Below are 19,821 nucleotides of genomic sequence, written 5' to 3'. Positions count from 1 at the left end.
TGGGATATTCAGATCTGCTCAGACATGAGAAACTTCATTAAGAAAAAGGATGAATATCTGAAATGCTATGAGATACTACCTTTCATAGAAAATGGAGGGGCTAACTTCCATCTCTACCAATGTGTTCACTTCTCTATATCACCCATCTTACAGGTATAATGCCTGGAACATGATAACCATTCATTAATTTTTGAAATGCTCAAAAAAATGAGTTAATATATTAATAAATAAACACAGGGAAAAGCATAGAACTTTATTATGTGGAGAATCAAGTTCACAGAAAGCAGTAGATAAATCTGTTGCCCCAGCCTGTTGGATTAGGTGGCACTTTCGTTGTAGGAAGAGTAGACACCTCTGGAGCAAGTGCTTGATTTATGGCTCGACTGTGAAAATTGTCATGGTGGGTAAAATGATATAGTCCTTGTTCTCATTAGACTTCACTGAAGATACAGGTAACTTTTCAGGTTTCAGGTATTTTTTGTTTTCGCCTTCATTAACACAGCATAATTTCCCATTTACACATCCTGTTTCAAATATTTCCCCCATTTGGCATTTCTTCCGGCAGTAGCCTGTTATATTACTAAAGCATTTTCTAGGTCTGGCCGTATCTGTGCACAGGAAACAACATTGGACCCAGATTAGTTCCCGAGGCAGAGCGTAAGAGGTGTGTGGTTCCCTACAAGCTATGGTCTCTAGTGGTCCAAAGTAAACCTTACGCTGATAAGAGAAAACTCAGAGATTCCTCCTTGAAAGTCATCCCAAATTAAAGACATCCAAAACCCCTGCCTCCAAGCCAATATCCAATTTGCTCTGAGAACATTATAAATTTTATGACAAAAAAGAAGAGAGAGCTCAATTCATGATTATTGACTGGAGCTATGCCCCGCCCCTAGGACGCTGGCAAAGCTGACTCTGTCTTCCATGTGCCAAAGTCAGCACTCCCTCGGCCCTACTCCAGTCCAGCGTCCCCAGAGAGTACCAACCTGTCACCATGGCATAATTCAGGGCCAAATTAACTTTTAAAAGAGCATCACAGACAGGACTTTTTAAGTTAACAGTGTAACTGGGTTTCACACTCACTGACTGGGCAGCAGGAATCTCCCTTCGCCAAGACCTCATAGGTCTCAGCAATAAATGCTGCTGAGAACGCCTTCTCTTATTTCAGCCCCTACGACTTCTCCGTAACCTGGCTCTCCTCTCTCTGTCTCTCTCTCTCTCCCTCTTTCCATCCTCCTTTGATCTCAGATAAATGCATTGCCCAGGGATCAAACTCAGTTCCAGGTAGTCTCCCTCGAGGTCCAAATTGTCACCTATTTGGAGTATTGCACTGAGGTCTGAGATCTCCTGTTTTCAATTCTTTATTTGCCCCGTATACAAATTTGGACAACCTCATGGAATAAAGATGGAGAACAAAGATAATATTCTTCCTATCCTAAATCCCAGAACCAGGGAGCATCTCTGAAGGCTAGAAAGGTATTTTCAGGGCCACAAAAAGACAATGTATCTTGCTACAGCTGCAAAAGAGAAGGGAATTCTCACTGACAGGGTTCCTACCATGAATTTGGTGCTTCACATTTATAAGTTCATGTAATCCTCCCATGAAATACCATCATTATGAAATTGAGTCAGGATACTCACTTGACAGATGAGAAAACTTAGATTCGAAGGGAATAATTAGCTCAATTCATACAACTAGTCAATGATGAAGACATACTTTTAACCTCACATCTACATGACTCCAAAACTTGTGCTGTTCTCATTACTGTTGTAGGATAGGCTGGAAATGAATTTGAAAGGAAAAAGAGATGACCAAGTTCCTGGGCAAAAACTATGTTCGACATTAGCAAGATAATTCTAGATGATGGATTCACTCCTACCTTTGAGGAGGACTTCTGAGAGTACAGCCTGATCTTGTCTTACCTCCCTGAATGCTCTATTCTAAGACACAGACTCAAGGCAGGCACCCAGGAGAGTGGGTACTTTTGATGATATTGGCAAGATATCAACAATCTTGAAGGCCCTGACCGCACGTCTATGGACAGTAATATCTCCTAGGACTTCATGGTACATTTGGGCAAGTTACCTTTGGGTACCTCAAACAGCAGAATAGTGAGAACCAGAAACAGCTTCATATTTACAGACTCCCCAAGAGAAATGGGCAGCAAGATTTCTTTGTCCAGTGGTCTGTGTCACAGAGAGTCTTTCAAGATGAGACAGAGTTCTGGATGCTCTCAATATTCTGAGCTCTCATTTTAATCCACATGCACGAGAAGGAAATCCAAGGCCACTCCCACCTTCATTCCCACATATGGAGTTCACGGTCACAGAATGTTCCATCACATCACACCTACTCTTCCTTCCTCAGAATGTGAGCTCCCAGAGAGTAGGAACAATGACTTCTCCACCTGGTCCATCAGCCCATTTTGGTCAAGGTTGATCGATCATATGTCCTGTTTTGCGTGGGATGGTCCTAGTTTATTCCCATTTTTCCAATGTCCCATCCAGCTAGTGCCACCTTTCATTCACAAAAGTAATCTGTTTGGAAAAGTAATTAAATCATTAACTAATCAAGGTAGACACATGACAATATCTAGTATTAATCGTTTTTTTTTTAAGATTTTTTTTTTCTTTTTGTCTCCCAAAGCCCCCCGGGACATAGTTGTGTATTTTTCAGTTGTGGGTCCTTCCAGTTGTGGCATGTGGGACGCCACCTCTGCATGGCTTGATGAGCGGTGCCATGTCCGCGCCCAGGATTCGAACTGGCGGAACCTTGGGCCACCAAAGCAGAGCACGAAGACTTAACCACTCTGCTACGGGGCCCACCCCACCACTATTAATCTTTTTAATGTATGAAACTTTCAGAAAATCATCTAGGAGTAAGATTGCTCTTAGGTTTGGCTAGATAAACTGATATTATTTCAGAGTTTCCCATTAAGTCTTACTCATCCAGTACTGCTCAGTTCTATAACCGAAGTCCTTCAAAAGATCAAATTTCTTTAGCACAGTGTTCAGTTCATTACGAACTGGTCCCTGCTTACCTCTCCCAGGGCATTTTATGGAATCACTATGTTCCTGACAAGTTAGTGTAGGTGCCTCTACCCAACTTGTTACCTTCATAACCTATATCTTTGCACGTATAAATCCCTCTTCACGAATTATATTACACTCCACCATCCCATCCACCTAACTGGTCCTCTATTGAGCTCCTAATTTTTCTTCAAAATCAAGTTCAGTTGTCTCCACATCTCTGAAAGTTTTCGTGACCCTTCTTTGTGCCACCTCTGCACCTTGTACATATTTTTGTTGGTGGTCACACCACGTCATGTTCCAATTATTTGTTTGTCTGCAATAATCTATGAGCCCCTCAAGGGGGCCTTGTTCAATCTGGAGTTCTCAATGCACAGCACAAAACGCATGCCATGTCCTTGGTATACAATTATGGAATGAATGATTGCAAATTACTAAACAATTGTTGCTAAATAAAATACCCCAAGACAGTAATAAAGTTAATCAAGACATCTCCTAAAGAGTGCTGTTTACCTCATTTTACAGTTTCTGGACACAAGAACCTTGAATTTATAGTAATTAAGGCCCATCCAAAACTCTTTCAGTGACAATACCTGGAAGAATTTTGGAATTTGTGAAGGCCATATAAATATTTGTTGATGATGATTAAACTAGTATCACAACATAGGGTTAGGGTTAAAGTTAGGGTTAAGAATGAGTATTATGTGTGGTTTTTTTGTGTTGTTTTTTTTTTTGAAGATTTTATTTTTTTCCTTTTTCTCCCCAAAGCCCCCCAGTACATAGTTGTATATTCTTCGTTGTGGGTCCTTCTAGTTGTGGCATGTGGGACGCTGCCTCAGCGTGGTTTGACAAGCAGTGCCATGTCCGCGCCCAGGATTTGAACCAACGAAACACTGGGCCACCTGCAGCAGAGCGCGCGAACTTAACCACTCGGCCACGGGGCCAGCCCCCTTGTGTGTGTTTTTTTGTTGTTGAGTTGTATGAGCTCTTTATATACTTTAGAGATCAACCCCTTGTCTGATAAATGATTTACAAATATTTTCTCCCAGTTGGTGAGTTGTCTTTCCGTTTTGTTCACGGTTTCCTTTGCTTTGCAGAAGATTTTTAGTCTGATGTAGCCCCACTTGTTAATGCTTTCTTTGTTTCCCTTACCTGATTAGATATGGTATTTGGAAAGATGTGGCTAAGACCAGTGTCAAGGAGTGTACTGCCTAGATTTTCTCCCAGGGGTTTTATGGTTTCAGGTCTTGCATTCAAATCTTTAATCCATTTAGAGTTAATTTTTGTGTATGGCACCATAAAAAAAGACAAAATCATACTGTTTGCAAGAACATGGACAGACCTCGAGGGTATGATATTAAGCGAAATAAGCCAGACAGAGAAAGACAAATGCTGCATGATTTCACTCATACGTAGAAGATAACAATTACATAAATAAAGAGGACAGATTAGTGGCTATTTGGGGGAGTGGGCGAAAGGGATAAAGGGGCACATATTTATGATGATGGATGAAAATTGGACTACTAGGGGTGAGCACAATGAAGTATACTCAGGAATTGATAAACAATAATGTACACCCAAAATTACACAATGTCATAAACCATTGTAATCCCAATAAAATTACTTGGAAAAAAAAAGAATGAGTACTGTGTATAGCTTATTATGTTTACCAGTAACCGGAGTGAACTAAGTTTGTCGAGAAGAAGGGAGTGTCAAGTGCTGCTGACATATCAAGATGAGGAATATGAACTAACCGGTGGCTCCACCAGACTGACACTAGTCCATCCAGCGTCCCACTTGGTCTCAGCTCATTTCTCCGCTCCAGTACCTCTTAATGTGTGCCTACCATATGAAAAACGCATTTCATATTCATTACTTCATTTAATCTTTACAAGAACACTGTAAAGAAGAAATTAATACCTCTGTTTTTCAAATTGGAAAATCGCAATTTAGGGAATTGATAATGTGCCTATTGTCACATGACTAGTAAGGAATGAACTAGCATCAACACAGGTCTGCGTGAGCCTTAAAGTAAAGACCTTCACCCTTATGCAAACTGCCTCTCCGGCTGCCTCTTTTGCGTCAATTTTTGGGAGATTGAAAACAAAACATTCAAATATGCAACGCTGCTTTGTTCACAAAATGTATTGGTCACACACTTGGCAGAACATCCTCCCCGCTACCCACATTCTTATATCCTCCTCACCACTCAGGAAGCAGCCCATATTGAAAGAGCAGCCTGGATTGAGAGAATTCATATTTCTGACTTTTACAGATAACATTATTACATCCTGGAAGTAATATCGCCTGCCTCCTTCAATAGGTTCTTAAGTCTATTTGTTTTTCTGTTCATTTGTGTCAACTCTTTCCTGTCAGATAGCCTTTGTGCAATCTTGGCTGGGCACAGGAAGCACATAATCTTCTCATTTTCAAAGCCCTCTGTGACCGTGCAAAAGTTTTCCCTTTGAGTAGGCTAGGATGGGTAATGAAATGTTGTTTTTCAGTTGTGGTCAGTTGAAAAAAAATCACCCATCAACATTTGTTACTGCACCTCCCACTGTGATCCACAGTAGTACAAATTGCTTTTAATATCTTACTTATAAATGATCTTTAAATGGCTTTCATTTCTTAGAAATATTCTCTGAAATCTACTTAAAAGGTTATCTTTCCAAACTTTTAGACAGGCCAAATCCAGGCAAGAAATAGGATTACTAATTCCCTCTTATAAAGACTGAGGGAGTCAAGGCAAGATTCTTTTGCTGATCTTTGTTTAGGAGAAGGAAGCCAAATTAACATTTCATGCTAGAAAAATCAGACACACAGATAAACAATAAGAAGGAAAAAAAACCGCCTTTCTCTGTTAACATTGTGGTGTTTAGCCTTCAAAATATTCTGCTCCAAAAGTAATTTATTTTAACAATTGGGTAAGAGATAAGAAGATGTAAAATGAGCTTGCTTGCTTTTCATCAACTCAGTGTCAAATAAAGTCTGCTAGTCGACACTCTCTGAGCACACACACACTCATACACACACGAAGTCTACATTGATCCCTCCAATTCAAGAAAAAAGCCTGTTGGCAAAACAGACATACACTGATGCAGAGGAATCCCGTATTAGCTGCCTTTACTAAGCTACCTTTACGCCTAAATATATATCACCAGATAGTTTCAGGAAAATAAACAATTTCAAAGAGGAGAACTTAAATGAGCAATAAGAATAAATGACCTCAAAAGAAATAAAGCTAATACTGAGGAGAGAAAAGAATTGCTAAAAATGATGAGTGACAGATTTGACTATATAAAATGCATAACATCTTCATAACAAAATGCGTGCAGGAGAAGGTGCAAGCCAGTGTAAGATTAAAAGACAATTAGAGGGGCCGGCCCAGTGGTGTAGCGGTTAACTTAGAGTGCTCTGCTTTGGCGGTCCACTGGTTTCGCTGGTTCGGATCACGGATATGTACCTACGTACTGCTTACCAAGCCATGCTGTGGCAGGCATCCCACATATAAAATAGAGGAAGATGGGCACAGATGTTAGCTCAGGGCCAATCTTCCTCAACAAAAAGAGGAGGGTTGGCAGCAGATGTTAGCTCAGGGCTAATCTTCCTCAAAAACAACAAAAAAAGAGAGAATTAGGAGCCAGCCTGGTGGTGTAGTGGTTAAGTTCACGCACTCCGCTTCAATGGCCTGGGGTTCATGGGTTCGGATCCCGGGTGCAGACCTACACACTGCTCATCAAGTCATGCTTGGCAGCGTCCGACATACAAAGTAGAAGAAAACTGGCACAGATGTTAGCTCAGTGACAAGCTTCCTCAAGCAAAAATAGGAAGATTTGTCAACAGATGTTAACTCAGGGCCAATCTTCCTCACCCTGCCAAAAAAAAAGATAATCAAAGTAGAGTAAAATTTGTAAATGCATTATATACCTTAAAAGGAGTAATATCCATAACATATAAAGAATGTTTGCAAATCAATAAGAAAATGATAAATGACCTTGAAGAAAATAGGCGAACAAGACAGTAACAAAACATGTAAATATCTCTTTCAGAAGGTTGATATAAATTCAGAAATATAATATTCCTTTTAAGAGAATCTGCTTTTAATCCATAAATTGTCTCACAAAATGGATTTATTAGGTTAAGATTGAAGGACCCAATTAGAGTTGCAATTTGCTATATACATTACTGTTCCTTCTCATTCCACAGGGTTCCTGAGACCCAAGTATACTAAGAATGCATCTTATATTTTATGAAATGCACATTTGGACTTCTATTTTTCAGTTTGGCAAAAATTGTACAACATTACATAAAAGCATAAAAGTGTCTAGGGTGATAATTAATATTGGCTCACAAATCATTTTTTCTTAAACACTAACGATGTAAATTAAGTAGCTTTAAGTGTGCCATTTGACTCTTGCTCTCCTTCTCCTTTTTTTGTGCAGAGCTATTAAAAGAGTAAAGTATTTGAAATAAACGTCATTGTTCTGTCTATTTGCTGCAATGTGCTTCAGATCATTTTATAAAATCAAAATGAATCTGAAGTTTTATTTGCTTTTGTTATTTTTTGGTAGTTAAATAATACCATGATAAGTGGACCTATAATAGAAGAGGTAGCCGCTGTGGCCTCGATGCAGCATTCTATAGCATGCCAAAATGAGCATTTTCTCCAGATGAGATGTGTGTGTGTGTGTGTGCATGTGCGCATGTGTGCACATGCACATCTGTGTGTATAGGGCTGCCCATATCTGCCTGATACTTCCAGTCTTTTGTTGATGCAAATTGCCAGAGGTCAGTAGTACACAAGATAAAAGAGAAAAATCATATGTTTTTAATGAGAAATAAATGGTTAATTCACAGTTAGTGAATGTGGTTTCAGCAAATTGACCTTAGAGATCGTCCGAACAGGTCTCCAGTAAGGACTGAAAAACTTAAAGTGATTTTTTTTGAAGTTAAGCTCAAAGAGTCTTGGGTGATTGACTCAGATTGACTCTGTTTCTGGTAGGAGTTAAAGAGAAAATTATGTATAGGTCCATGATGGTAGGCTGGTTGGTCTAAATATCCTAGTACTTTGGACTTTAGTTAAAGATAAATACGAAGAAACTAGACCTGTCAATCAACAAATGACATGCCAGATGCCTTCATGCTTCATCCTCTATATATCTAAACTCAAGTTGATCTCCGCGAAATATTTCTCTTCTCTCCCTTCAACAATAAAAAATTTACAACAGTAAAAGCAAATGTGTTATAGGTACAATTTTAAGCCAGTTCTAAAGGTAGGAAAAACAAAGTGTCTTAATAATATTTATGGTAGGCAGAATAACGGGCCCCTAGAGATGTCCACATTCCGAACCCCAGAACCCATGAATATGCTATGTTACCTGGCAAGGGAGAGTCAAAGCTGTAGATGGAATTAGGGTAGCAAATCAGTGGACCTTAAAATAAAGAGATTATCTTGGGTTATCTGGGTGGGTCCAATGTAATAACAAGGATCATTGAAACGTGGAAGGAAGGGGTAGGGAGAGTCAGTGTCAGAGAAAGATTTGGCAGTGCTACATGGCTAGTTTTGAAGATGGAGAAAGGGGCCATGAGGCAAAGAAGTCAATCCTCTAGAAGCTGGAAAAGACAAGGGGAGATTGTCCCCTAGAACTGCCAAAGGGAACGCAGCCCTGCTGATACCTTGCTTTTAGCCCAGTGAGACCCATTCCGGACATATAACCTTCAGAAGTGTAAGATGGTAAATATGTGTTGTTTAAAGCTACTAATTTGTCACAATTTGTAACAGCAGCAATAGGAAACGAATACAATATTCAATCTCATGTCAAGATGTCAGCACTCCTTACAATGATCTGGAATCATTCCATGACGGGGCCAAGTGATGGTAATAAAGCCTATACTGTCAGAAAGGATGCACTTTGCCAACAAGCTTCCAAACCTGAACTGAGACTTTATTCACACAGCACGATTGGTGTCTTCTAGCCCAGAAAGCAAAACCTGTGATAACTCAGTTGGAGGAATTTTTCTCTGAGAGTTTCCCAAGGCTTTAAAATCTAAACCAGAGATATACTTCATGCTTTGATGGGACACCCCAGGCAAACTTACAGCCAGTTACCGAATGAGGAAAGCTTGAGTTCCCGAAGGACCCCTCACACAGCTTCAGATGTTCTGAAAACTGAAGAAAAAATTTTTTTCTATCAAAATAATTTTGGTGTAAAAATGTTATTTTGAAAGCCCATCTATTGAGAGAAAACTAGGTATGTAAGTAAAGGCTCAGCAGAATACCTGTTACTCTTGATTATTTTAGATATAAAACAATAGTTACAGATAACTATAAAATTTTTGGAGCAATAAAATTGAAATATCTCAGAAAGTAAGGATAAATTTTCGGGTTAGTCAAAAGTGTGTTCCTAATCCATTCCCTTCAGATCAAGGGAATGGTCTTAATTCATTCCCTTCATATCAGACCAAGAGGCATAAGAAGATATTAGGCATATTTTTTCCAGTTGGAACACAACACTCACTATTCTGCAGCCCTTGCAACACCCATTGCAGTCAGGCTTCTCTCCTTTCTTCAACCACAAACCCTTTAAATCGCTAGCCCGTTTTCATTGTCGAATGGTTCCATTCAAGCGTCAAATTCAGGTATTCTGGATTTCAAGTACCACCTAGTGGCCGAAGCAAATCCTCTTACTAGCTGTTCAAATATTTCAAATTCTACAATGTCAAGATGACTCCCTGGGAATAATGACCATCACACTTCTGTAATTGTTCTGTGTGGCCCATGGACATCCAGAGATTTCAAAATATTAACAACAGAATTCTCTAAGATCAGGGAAAACCTTAAAAAATTCAAAAAGAACTAGAGACTATTATAGTTTTTACCCTGTGTAGGCAAATCTCAACAAATTTATGTACACAATAGTATCTTATGAAATTGAGAATCACTTCAATAGAGAGACAAATTGTCCCCACCACGCCCCTAGCACACCCATGTCAAACAGATGCTATGTTACAGAAAGCTCTAAATTCACTGGTCCTGGAGTGAATTTTAGTTTAAACAAGCCAGTGTAAACAAACAAACAAAAAAACAACAACAACACTTTGGGACAATTGGAGATATTTGAAAATGGAGTGAGTAGTCAATGCTATTAAGGAAATTTTATCAATTTTGCTAAGTGTGATGGTATTATGTTGGGTATGTTGGAAAACACTCTTGTTTTTCAAAAATGCTTACTGGGACATGTAAGAATGGAATATCATAATGTTTGTAATTTACCTTAAAATATTTCAGCAAAAAATAATGAGGCAAGTTCCAAAATGAAGGGGAAAAAAAGAAAGAAAATATTCCAAACAACTGAACACTTTTTGAAATATTGGGCCACCATTTATTAAGAATGTTGTTCTTTCACTGAAATCTTACCTGTCACAGCTGTAGAAGTGTTATAAATAACGGAATATTTATTGGGTGCCGTCTATGTACCACAAGCTATGAGACATTTTCCTTGAAGACAAGAAATACATATCTGAGGTCAAATAAACAAAGCAGCTTAAAATTAACAACAAAAAGAATATACTCTAAAAGGACTGATTAGGGGAAAGTTAATAAATGAAAATAAAATAGAGAAGAAAGCTAACCTGATTGTACAATAATGTAAGTCTTTTAGAAAACAGACATTGAATACGCCTCTCAGAAAAGTCCTCATCCACTGAGTTCTGTTTGTTGTTGCTGCTGGTAGAGGTCGTGTTCTGTCTTTAAAAAAAAAAGGTCTTTGTTAAAGCATAATTGGCATACAATAAACTGCACTTGTTTAAAGAGTACAAATTTATAAGTATGGGATATGTATGTGTCTGTGAACCATCACCACAATCAAGGCAATGAACATATCCATCACCCAAAGAAGATCCCCTTGCCCCCATGTAATTCCTCTCTCCTGACCCTCCCCACCTCCCATCTCGTCGACCGCTGATCTTCTTCCTGTCATTCTAGATTAGTTTTAATTTTCCAGAATTTTATATAAATAGAATTGTGCAGTATATACTCTTTTTTAGTAAGGTTTCTTTAACTCAGCATAAATATCTTTAGATTAATCCGTGTTGTGACATGTATCGATAATTCATTCCTTTTTATTACTAAGTAGTAAATTTATTTCTCCATTCATCTGTTTATGGACATTAGGGTCATTAGCAGTTTTTTATTATTATAAATTAAGCAGTGATAAACACAAATACTGCATAATTTCACTCATATGTGGAAGATAAATGAGCACATGGACAAGAGAAGAGAACAGTGGTTACCAGAGGAGAAGGAGGTTGGGGGGTGGGCAAAAAGAGTAAAGGGGCACATTTATATGGTGATGGAAAAAAGTTAGACTCCCAGTGGTGGGCATGATGCAATCTATACAGAAATTGATAAATAATAATGTATACCGGAAATTACACAATGTTATAAGCCTTTATTATTTCAATAAAATAATTGAAAATAAATTTTAAAAGTAAATAAAGACGTCAGTCATAGAAGGCCACATATCATATGATTCCATTTATATCAAATCTTCAGAACAGGCAAATCCATAAAGACAGAAGGTAGATTAGAGGTTGCCGAGGGATGGGGAGATGGGGGCTTTGGGGTGATGGCAAAGGGGTATGGGGTTTCTTTCTGGGGTAATAAAAATATTCTAAAATTAAAAATAAATAATTAAGCTGTGATAAGCATTCTTGTACACAGGGTTCCCCTTTTCTTGGGTAAATAACTAGGAATAGATTAGGTGGGGCAAAGGATAAGAGTTCGTTTAGTAGTTAAGAAACTGCCAAACTCTTTTTCCAAAGTGACTGTACCATTTTAGATCCCACCAGTAGTGTATGAGATTTTCAGTGGCTCTGTATCCTCACCAACACCTGGTGTGATCAATCTTTTTAGTTTTAGACATTCCAGTGGGCATGTAGTAGTATCTCACTATGGTTGTAAGTTGCATTTCCCTGATGAGATTCTTTTCCTGTTTTATTTACCACTCAAATTCTTCTTTAGTGAAGTGTCTATTCAGATCCTTTGCCCATTTTATAATTGTCTTATTTTTAATCATTATTTAGAGTTCTCTTACAGATAAAAATACTATTTGAGAGTTCTTTATATATTTTGGCTACAAGTCTTATCAGATTTGTGATTTGCAAATATTTTTCTCCCAGTCTATTGCTTGTCTTCTCATTCTCTTACAAGTATCTTTCAAAGAGGAGGCTTTTTATGTTAAGTCCAGTTGATAATTGTTTTCTTTTATAGGTTATGCTTTGGGTGTTGTCTCTAAGAAATTTTTTCCTAACTCAAATTCACAAAGATTTTCTCCTATGTTTTCATCTAGAAGTTTTATAGTTTTAGGTTTTATATTTAGTTCAATGGTCCACTTAAAGTTAATTTTTATATATAGTATGAGGTACGAATAGAAGTTCTTTTTTACATATGAATATCCAATTGTTCCAGTACCATTTGTTAAAAATTCTATCTTTTTCTTCTAAATTGCCTGTCCACCTTTGTAAAAAATCAAATGACCATCTGTATCTGTGTGTATTTCTCAATGCTCTATTCCATTCATATCACTGGGGATGTATACAATATATATAATCTGACGTATATAATGGAGACTTCCACATAAATATGACACAATGAACACACACACTCTCATGCTTTCTCCTGGTTAGAAACAAAACTAAAAAGATAGTTTTTAAAAAGGATTTTCAAGGCACTAATTCTAAAGAAGGGAAAATCAAAAGAGAGGATTATAGTAGCAAATTTTTGGAAATAGAAAAGCAATTAGATAAACGGCAAGTGTTTGAGCAGACCACAGAATACTGAATCCTAAGCTGGCGATGGAAAAAGACAAGAATCAGTCAATTTACTAAATAAATCTCTGAAAGGCTCAGGAATTATCACAAATAACCTCCAGAAGTGGAGGTCAAGTGGCATTAAATAAGAGAAATTTTGTTAAAAGTCTAAGAAACATTCGCATCCCCAGATTCCCCACCACACTCAGCATAACCAAACACCGTCCTTCCTATGCCCCAATGAAAGACTAGTAGTGTGTTCCTTCCGAAGAGAAAAGTAAAAGGTCTCTGCACAGAGATGCCGCATTCCCCACTGAGGACAAGAGGCTTTACTGTAATCTGGAATTGAGGAAATATGTGCAGATTAGGTACTAAAGTTTAACACATTCTGCCCAAATCAGCCTGAAGAGTGCTGCTAGCCATCAGAGCATGCTAGGGAATCTGGCCAGCCCAAAAGGAAAGATGTAAGGATTACAAATTCAGGGGACTTCAACTAAATGACCTAGCCAGATCACGCTAAGGTAAACTCACAATTGACAATCCACATACAAACGCACAGAGGTTGCAAACATTTGTTGACTCCAATAAAAATAGGAAGTATTGAAGAAAAGAAAATAGTTTTTAAAAAATAGTTTACTACACTGCTCATCCAGGATTAAAATTCACATGTCATAATAATGTAAACGTTGAATATTGACTTGATCTAACCAAGATTATGATATAACTATTATGCAACCATGAAGGAATGAAAACAAAGTTTGTATGTATAGAGTGTAAGGGGAAATAGAGCTCAAAAAAATTCTAAAAAGTTATTCAGATAACTGCAAAAAAGCCAGAAAGAATAAAGACAGGAGCAAAATACAGAGGACAGAAATAGAAAACAGAAAGTAAAGTGGTAGTCTCAAATCCAACCATACCAATAATTGTACTAAATGTTAATGGATCAAACATTCCAATTATACAGTAAAATTTTCCAAATGGATTAAGAAAAAACTATATGCTGTATAAAGCAGACTTTCAATATAAAAACACACATGTTAAAAATAAAAAGATATGCCATGTCAACAGTAATTATATAAAGGTTGTAGTGGCTATATTAATTCTAGCCAGACTGACCAAGAAAAATGATGTAAATATCAAAGTACCTGTTTAAGGTAAGATTTGCATCACTACAGACCTTTCAGACACTAAAAGTTTAGTAAGAGAATATTCCAAACAATTTTGCACCAAAATTTTTGACAACCTAAATGAAATGGGCAAGTTTCTTGAAAGACGCAAATTACCTATCTGACCCAAGAAGAACAGAAATTTTAAACAGCACTATATTAATTGAAGAAATTGAATCCACAATTTAAGACCTCCCCACAAAGACTCCCAGGCCTAGATGCATTCGTTGGTGAATTGTATCAAGAAGTAATCATCGCAATTCTACAGTAACCCTTTCAGAAAACAGAGGAAGGGACATTTCCCAACTCACCCTTCAAGACCAGTATTACCCTGAATCCAAAAACAGGCAAAGACATCACAAGAAAAGAGAACTATGGGTCAATATCCCTCATGAAATAAATTCAAAAATGGGTAACAAAATATGAGGAAATTGAATTCAACAATGAATAGAAAAAATAATGGATCTTGACAAAGTGGTCTTTATGCCCAGAATACAAAGTTGATGTAACATCAGAAAGTGAATCAACATATTTCACCACATTAACAGAATAAAGGAGAAAAACATATGAGCGTTTCAATAGATGCAAGACAAGGATTTAACAAAATTTAAAACCTTTTCAAGATTAAAAAAAAAAATCTCAGCTAACTAGAAAAGATGGTAACTTCAATATGTTAACGGAATCTACAAAAATCCCACGGATAACATCAGATTCAGTGTAAAATGCTCGCTCTTTTCTACCTTAATTAGGAACAAGTGGCAAGATGTTCACTATTATCACTTTTACTTAACATTGTACTGGAGGTCTTAGCCAGTTTAAAAAAAGGCAAGAAAAAGGAATAAAATGCATGCCTATGGGAAAGGAAGATTCAAAACTCTCCCTACTTGCGGACGACATGATCATGTATGTAGAAAACCCTAAAGAATCCATGAAAAAGCTATTATATCTAATGAATGAATTTAGTAAGTTTTTCAATAAAAGTATACAAAAATAAATATTTCTATATTTTAGCAAAACTTACAAAATAAAACTTTTTAAAAACACTCTATTCATAATGGCATTAAAAATGAAATATTTATGGTAGTCAACCAAGATGGTGACATAGAAGGCTCCTGAACTGCCCTTCTCCCACAGACACACCAAATGTACAGCTATATACAGAGCAATTATCTCTGAAAGAAATCTATAAACTAGTTGAGCAACTCCTATATACGGGGAAAATGAGTAATACCCACATCTCACATTTGCCACATTTCAAATGAGGCAAATGAAAATACCCACATCAAAACAAGGAGAAAAGGCTAAGACACACTCTTGCCGTGAAGCCCACCCCCAGCACAGTGTCATACATTTAGGTAGGAATGCCCAGCTTCCAGCTTCTCCTTAAAGAGCAAAGAGTTTGGACCCCACATTTAGTGCCCCAACCTTTAAGATTCTAACTCTAGAGACAGGCCTTCCAAAAGCACCTAGTGCTGAAAGCTAACAAGGCTTGCATCCATGAGACCCACAGGAGTATAGCAAACAAAGAGGCGATTGTTACAGGCATGCTGTGCTGCTGCTATGCCCCCAGGGGTCAGGACAGACGGAGCAGGTGAAAAGGCACAGGGGTACATAACTTACACCAGACAGAACAAACCTTAGGCCAAAGACTGTAACAAGACACAAAGAATGGTAAATGATAAAGAGGACAATTCATGAGGAAGATACAACAGTCATAAATACATGCACACCCAACACTGGAGTACCTAAATATATTAGGCAAATACTAACAGATCTGAAGGGTGAAATAAACAACAATATAATAATGGTAGGGGACTTCAATACCCCACTCTAAGCAATGTATAGATCATCCAGACAGAAAATCAACAGGTCCAAGAAAGGTTTGGTCTTGAACCAAATGGACCTAACACCCATATATAGAACATTCCATCCAACAGCACTAGAATACACACTCTTCTTAAGTGTACGTGGAACATTCTTCAGAACAGACCATATGATAGATAGGACACAAAACCAAGTCTTAGCAAATTTAAGCAGATTGAAATCACACCACGTGTTTTCCAACCACAATAGTATTAAATTAGAAATCAACAAGAGGAAAGCTGGAAAATCTACAAATAAGTGGAAATTAAACAATACATTCCTGAACAACCAATGAGTCAAAGAGGAAGTCAAAAGGGAAATCAAAAGATATCTCAAAACAAATGAAAATGAAAACACAACATATCAAATCCTATGGGATGCTGCAAAAGCAGTTCTGAGAGGGAAGTTTATAACAATAAGTGAACATTAAGAAAATAGAAAGATCTCAAAGAAATAAACTAACTTTACACATTAAGGAACTAGAAAAAGAAGACAACTCAGCCCAGGTCAGCAGAAGAAAGGAAATAACAAAGCTCAGAGCAGAAATAATTGAAATAGAGACCAGAAAACAATAGAAAAAAACAAAGAAACTAAGAGCTCATTTTTTGAAAAGATAAACAAAATTGGCAAATCTTTAGATAGACTAAGAAAAAAGAGAGACAACTCAAATAAATAAATTCAGAAATGAAAGAGGAGACATTACAACTGATACTACAAAAAAAACATAAGATCATATGAGACCATTATGAACAGTTATATGACAACAAATTGGATAATCTAGAAATGAATAAATTCCTAGAAACATACAATCTACCAAGACTAAATCAGGAAGAAATAGAAAATTTGAACAGAACAATAACGAGTAAAGAGACTGAATCAGTAATCAAAAGCTCCTAACACAGGGGCTGGCCCGGTGGGACAGCAGTTAAGTTTGCACGTTCCACTTCGGCAGCCTGGGGTTCACCAGTTCAGATCCCAGGTGCAGACATACACACTACTTGTCAAGCCATGCTGTGACAGACGTCCCATGTATAAAGTAGAGGAATATGGGCACGGATGTTAGCTCTGGGCCAGTCTTCCTCAGCAAAAAGAGGAGGATTGGCAGCAGATGTTAGCTCAGGGCTAATCTTCTTCTTCAAAAAGAAAACCTAACACAGAAAAGCCCAGGACCAGATGGCTTCACTGATGAATCCTACCAAACTTTTAAAGAAGAATTAATGCCAGGCTTCTCAAACTCTTCCAAAAAATTGAAGAAGAGGGGACACTTCCAAACTCATTTTACAAGTCCAGCACTACCCTGATACCAAAGCTAGATAAGGACACTACAAAAAAAGAAAACTATAGACCACTCTCCGTGATGGATATAGAAGCAAAATTCTCAACAAAATATTGGCCAACTGAAATCAAGAGGACATTAAAATGATTGTACACCATAACCAAGTGGGATTTATCCCCGGGATGCAACGATGGTTTGACATACACAAGTCAATAAATGTCATTAATAGAATGAAAGATAAAAATTGTGATTGTCTCAACAGATGTAGAAAAAGCATTTGACAAAATTCATCATCTTTCATGATAAATCCCTCAACAAATCAGGTATAGAATTAACATACCTCAACATAACAAGGGCCATATACAGAAATCTGTTGTGTTTTGGGGCTGGCCTGGTGGTGTAGTAGTTAAGTTTGCGCACTCCACTTCAGCAGCCTGAGGTTTGCAGGTCTGGATCCCAGGCGCAGACCTAGCACCACTCATCATGCCACGCTGTGGCAGCATCCTACATAAAATAGAGGAAGATTGCCACAGATGTTAGCTCAGCAACAATCTTCCTCAAGCAAAAAGAGGAAGATTGGCAACAGATGTTAGCTCACAGCTAATCTTCCTCACCAAAAAAAAAAAATCTGTTGTGTTTCCAGACACTAATAACAAACTATCAGAAACCCCATTTACTATTGCATCAAAAAGAATAAAATATCTAGGAATGAATTTAACCAGGGAGGTGAAAGACACATATATTGAAAAGTATAAGACACTGGTGAAAGAAACAGAAGAAGATACAAATAAATGGAAAGATCTCCTGTGCTCATGGATTGGAACAATTAATGTCCATACTACCCAAAGACATCTACAGATTCAATGCAATCCCTATCAAAATTTCAACAGCATTTTTCACAGAAATAAAACAAACCATCCTAAAAATATATGGAGCCACAAAAGCCCCCAAATAGCTGAACAAAGTAAGAAAGAGAACAAGCTGGAGGCATCACACTTACTGATTTCAAACTATACAATAAAGCCATAGTACTTTTAAAAGCATGGTACTAGCATAAAAATAGACACATAGACCAATGGAACGGAACAGAGAAATAAACTCCTGCGTTTATGGTCAACCAACATTCAACAATGGAGTCAAGAGAACCCAAGGGGGAAAGGATAGTCTCTTCAACAAATGGTATTGGGAAAAATGGATAAACACATGCGGAAAAATGAAATTGGACCCCTATCTTACACCACTCACAAAAATGAACTCAAAATGGATTAAAGACTTAAACATAAAACCTGATACAGTAAAACTCCTAGAAAAAAACATAGAGAAGAAGCTCCTGGACCTTGGTCTTGGCAATGATTTTTTTTTTTTAAAGATTTTATTTTTTCCTTTTTCTCCCCAAAGCCCCCCGGTACATAGTTGTATATTCTTCGTTGTGGGTCCTTCTAGTTGTGGCATGTGAGACGCTGCCTCAGCGTGGTCTGATGAGCAGTGCCATGTCCGCGCCCAGGATTCGAACCAACGAAACACTGGGCCGCCTGCAGCGGAGCGCGCGAACTTAACCACTCAGCCACGGGGCCAGCCCCTTGGCAATGATTTTTTAGATATGACACCAAAAGCACAAACAACAAAAGTGAAAAATGAACACGCGGGACTACATCAGACTAAAAAACTCCTGAATAGCAAAACTAACAATCAACAAAATGAAAAGACAACCTCCAGAATGAGAGAATATATTTGCAAACTATATATCAGATAAAAGGTTAATATCCAAAATATATGAAGAATTCATGCAACTCAACAACAAAAAAAATCTGATTTAAAAATGCACAGAGGAAATAAAGAGACATTGCTAAAGAAGATATACAAACGGCCAACAGGTACATGAGAAGATGCTCAACATCACTAATTATCAGAGAAATGCAAAACAAAACCACAATGAGATGTCACCTCACACCTGTTAGAATGGCTATCATCAAAAAGACAAGAGGTAACAAGCATTGGTGAAAATTTGGAGAAAAAGAAATCCCTGTATACTGTTGGCAGGAATGCAAATTGGTTCAGTCACTGTGGAAAACAGAATGGAAGTCCCACTTCTGGGTATATATCCAAAGGAAATGAAAATAGGATATCAGAGAGATGTACGCACTCACATGTTTGCAGCATTATTCACAATAGCAAAGATGTGGAAACAAACCTAAGTATCCATCAATGGATGAATGGATAAAGAAGATGTGTTAATGTGTATATTACAATGGAATATCATCCAGTCATGAGAAAGAAGGAAATCCTGCCATTTGCAACCACCTGGATGGAACTTGAGGGCCTTATGCTGAGTGACATAAGTCAGATAGAGAAAGACAAACACTATACGATATCACTCATATGTGGAATCTAAAAGAGCCAAATTCATAAAAACAGAGAGTTGAATGGTGGTTGCCAGGGGCTGGGGTGTGGGGTAATTGGGGAGATGTTGTTTAAGGATACAAACACGCAACCAGTAGTAGATAAATAAGTCCTGGCGATCTGAAGCACACTATAGTGGATATAGACAACCATACTGTATTATATACTTCAAAATTGCTAAGAGACTAGGTCTTAAATGTTCTCACCATAAAAAAGAAATGTGATGTGATGTGTTTGCTAACACTGCAATGATAATCATATCACAATATACAAATGTAT

At 37.6% G+C, this 19,821-nt stretch overlaps 1 protein-coding gene and 1 long non-coding RNA gene across 3 annotated transcripts in view; both read right to left on the bottom strand.

Moving 5' to 3' along the window:
* Nucleotides 1-238: 238 nt before the first annotated feature.
* Nucleotides 239-2,245, bottom strand: DEFB128 (defensin beta 128). The gene is made up of 2 exons (XM_070589050.1): nucleotides 2,084-2,245; nucleotides 239-608 (listed from the first exon to the last, which is right to left on the bottom strand). Exons 1-2 carry the CDS (start codon nucleotides 2,130-2,132, stop codon nucleotides 373-375), a joined length of 285 nt encoding a protein of 94 aa, XP_070445151.1. The 5' UTR covers nucleotides 2,133-2,245; the 3' UTR covers nucleotides 239-372.
* Nucleotides 2,246-3,737: 1,492 nt separating this feature from the next.
* The window catches only part of LOC139078203 (uncharacterized), a 42,617-nt gene continuing 26,533 nt past the window's right edge, over nucleotides 3,738-19,821 (bottom strand). For both annotated transcript variants that reach the window (XR_011531050.1, XR_011531049.1), the window contains exons 2-4: nucleotides 10,660-10,774; nucleotides 10,445-10,525; nucleotides 3,738-9,196 (exon numbers count right to left, since the gene is read on the bottom strand). This is a non-coding gene — a long non-coding RNA (uncharacterized lncRNA). The remainder of the gene's footprint in view (nucleotides 9,197-10,444; nucleotides 10,526-10,659; nucleotides 10,775-19,821) is intronic.

This window comes from Equus przewalskii, chromosome 21, assembly GCF_037783145.1.
Source record: "Equus przewalskii isolate Varuska chromosome 21, EquPr2, whole genome shotgun sequence".
NCBI lineage: Eukaryota > Metazoa > Chordata > Mammalia > Perissodactyla > Equidae > Equus > Equus przewalskii.
This window is presented reverse-complemented; position numbering and strand designations above follow the sequence as displayed.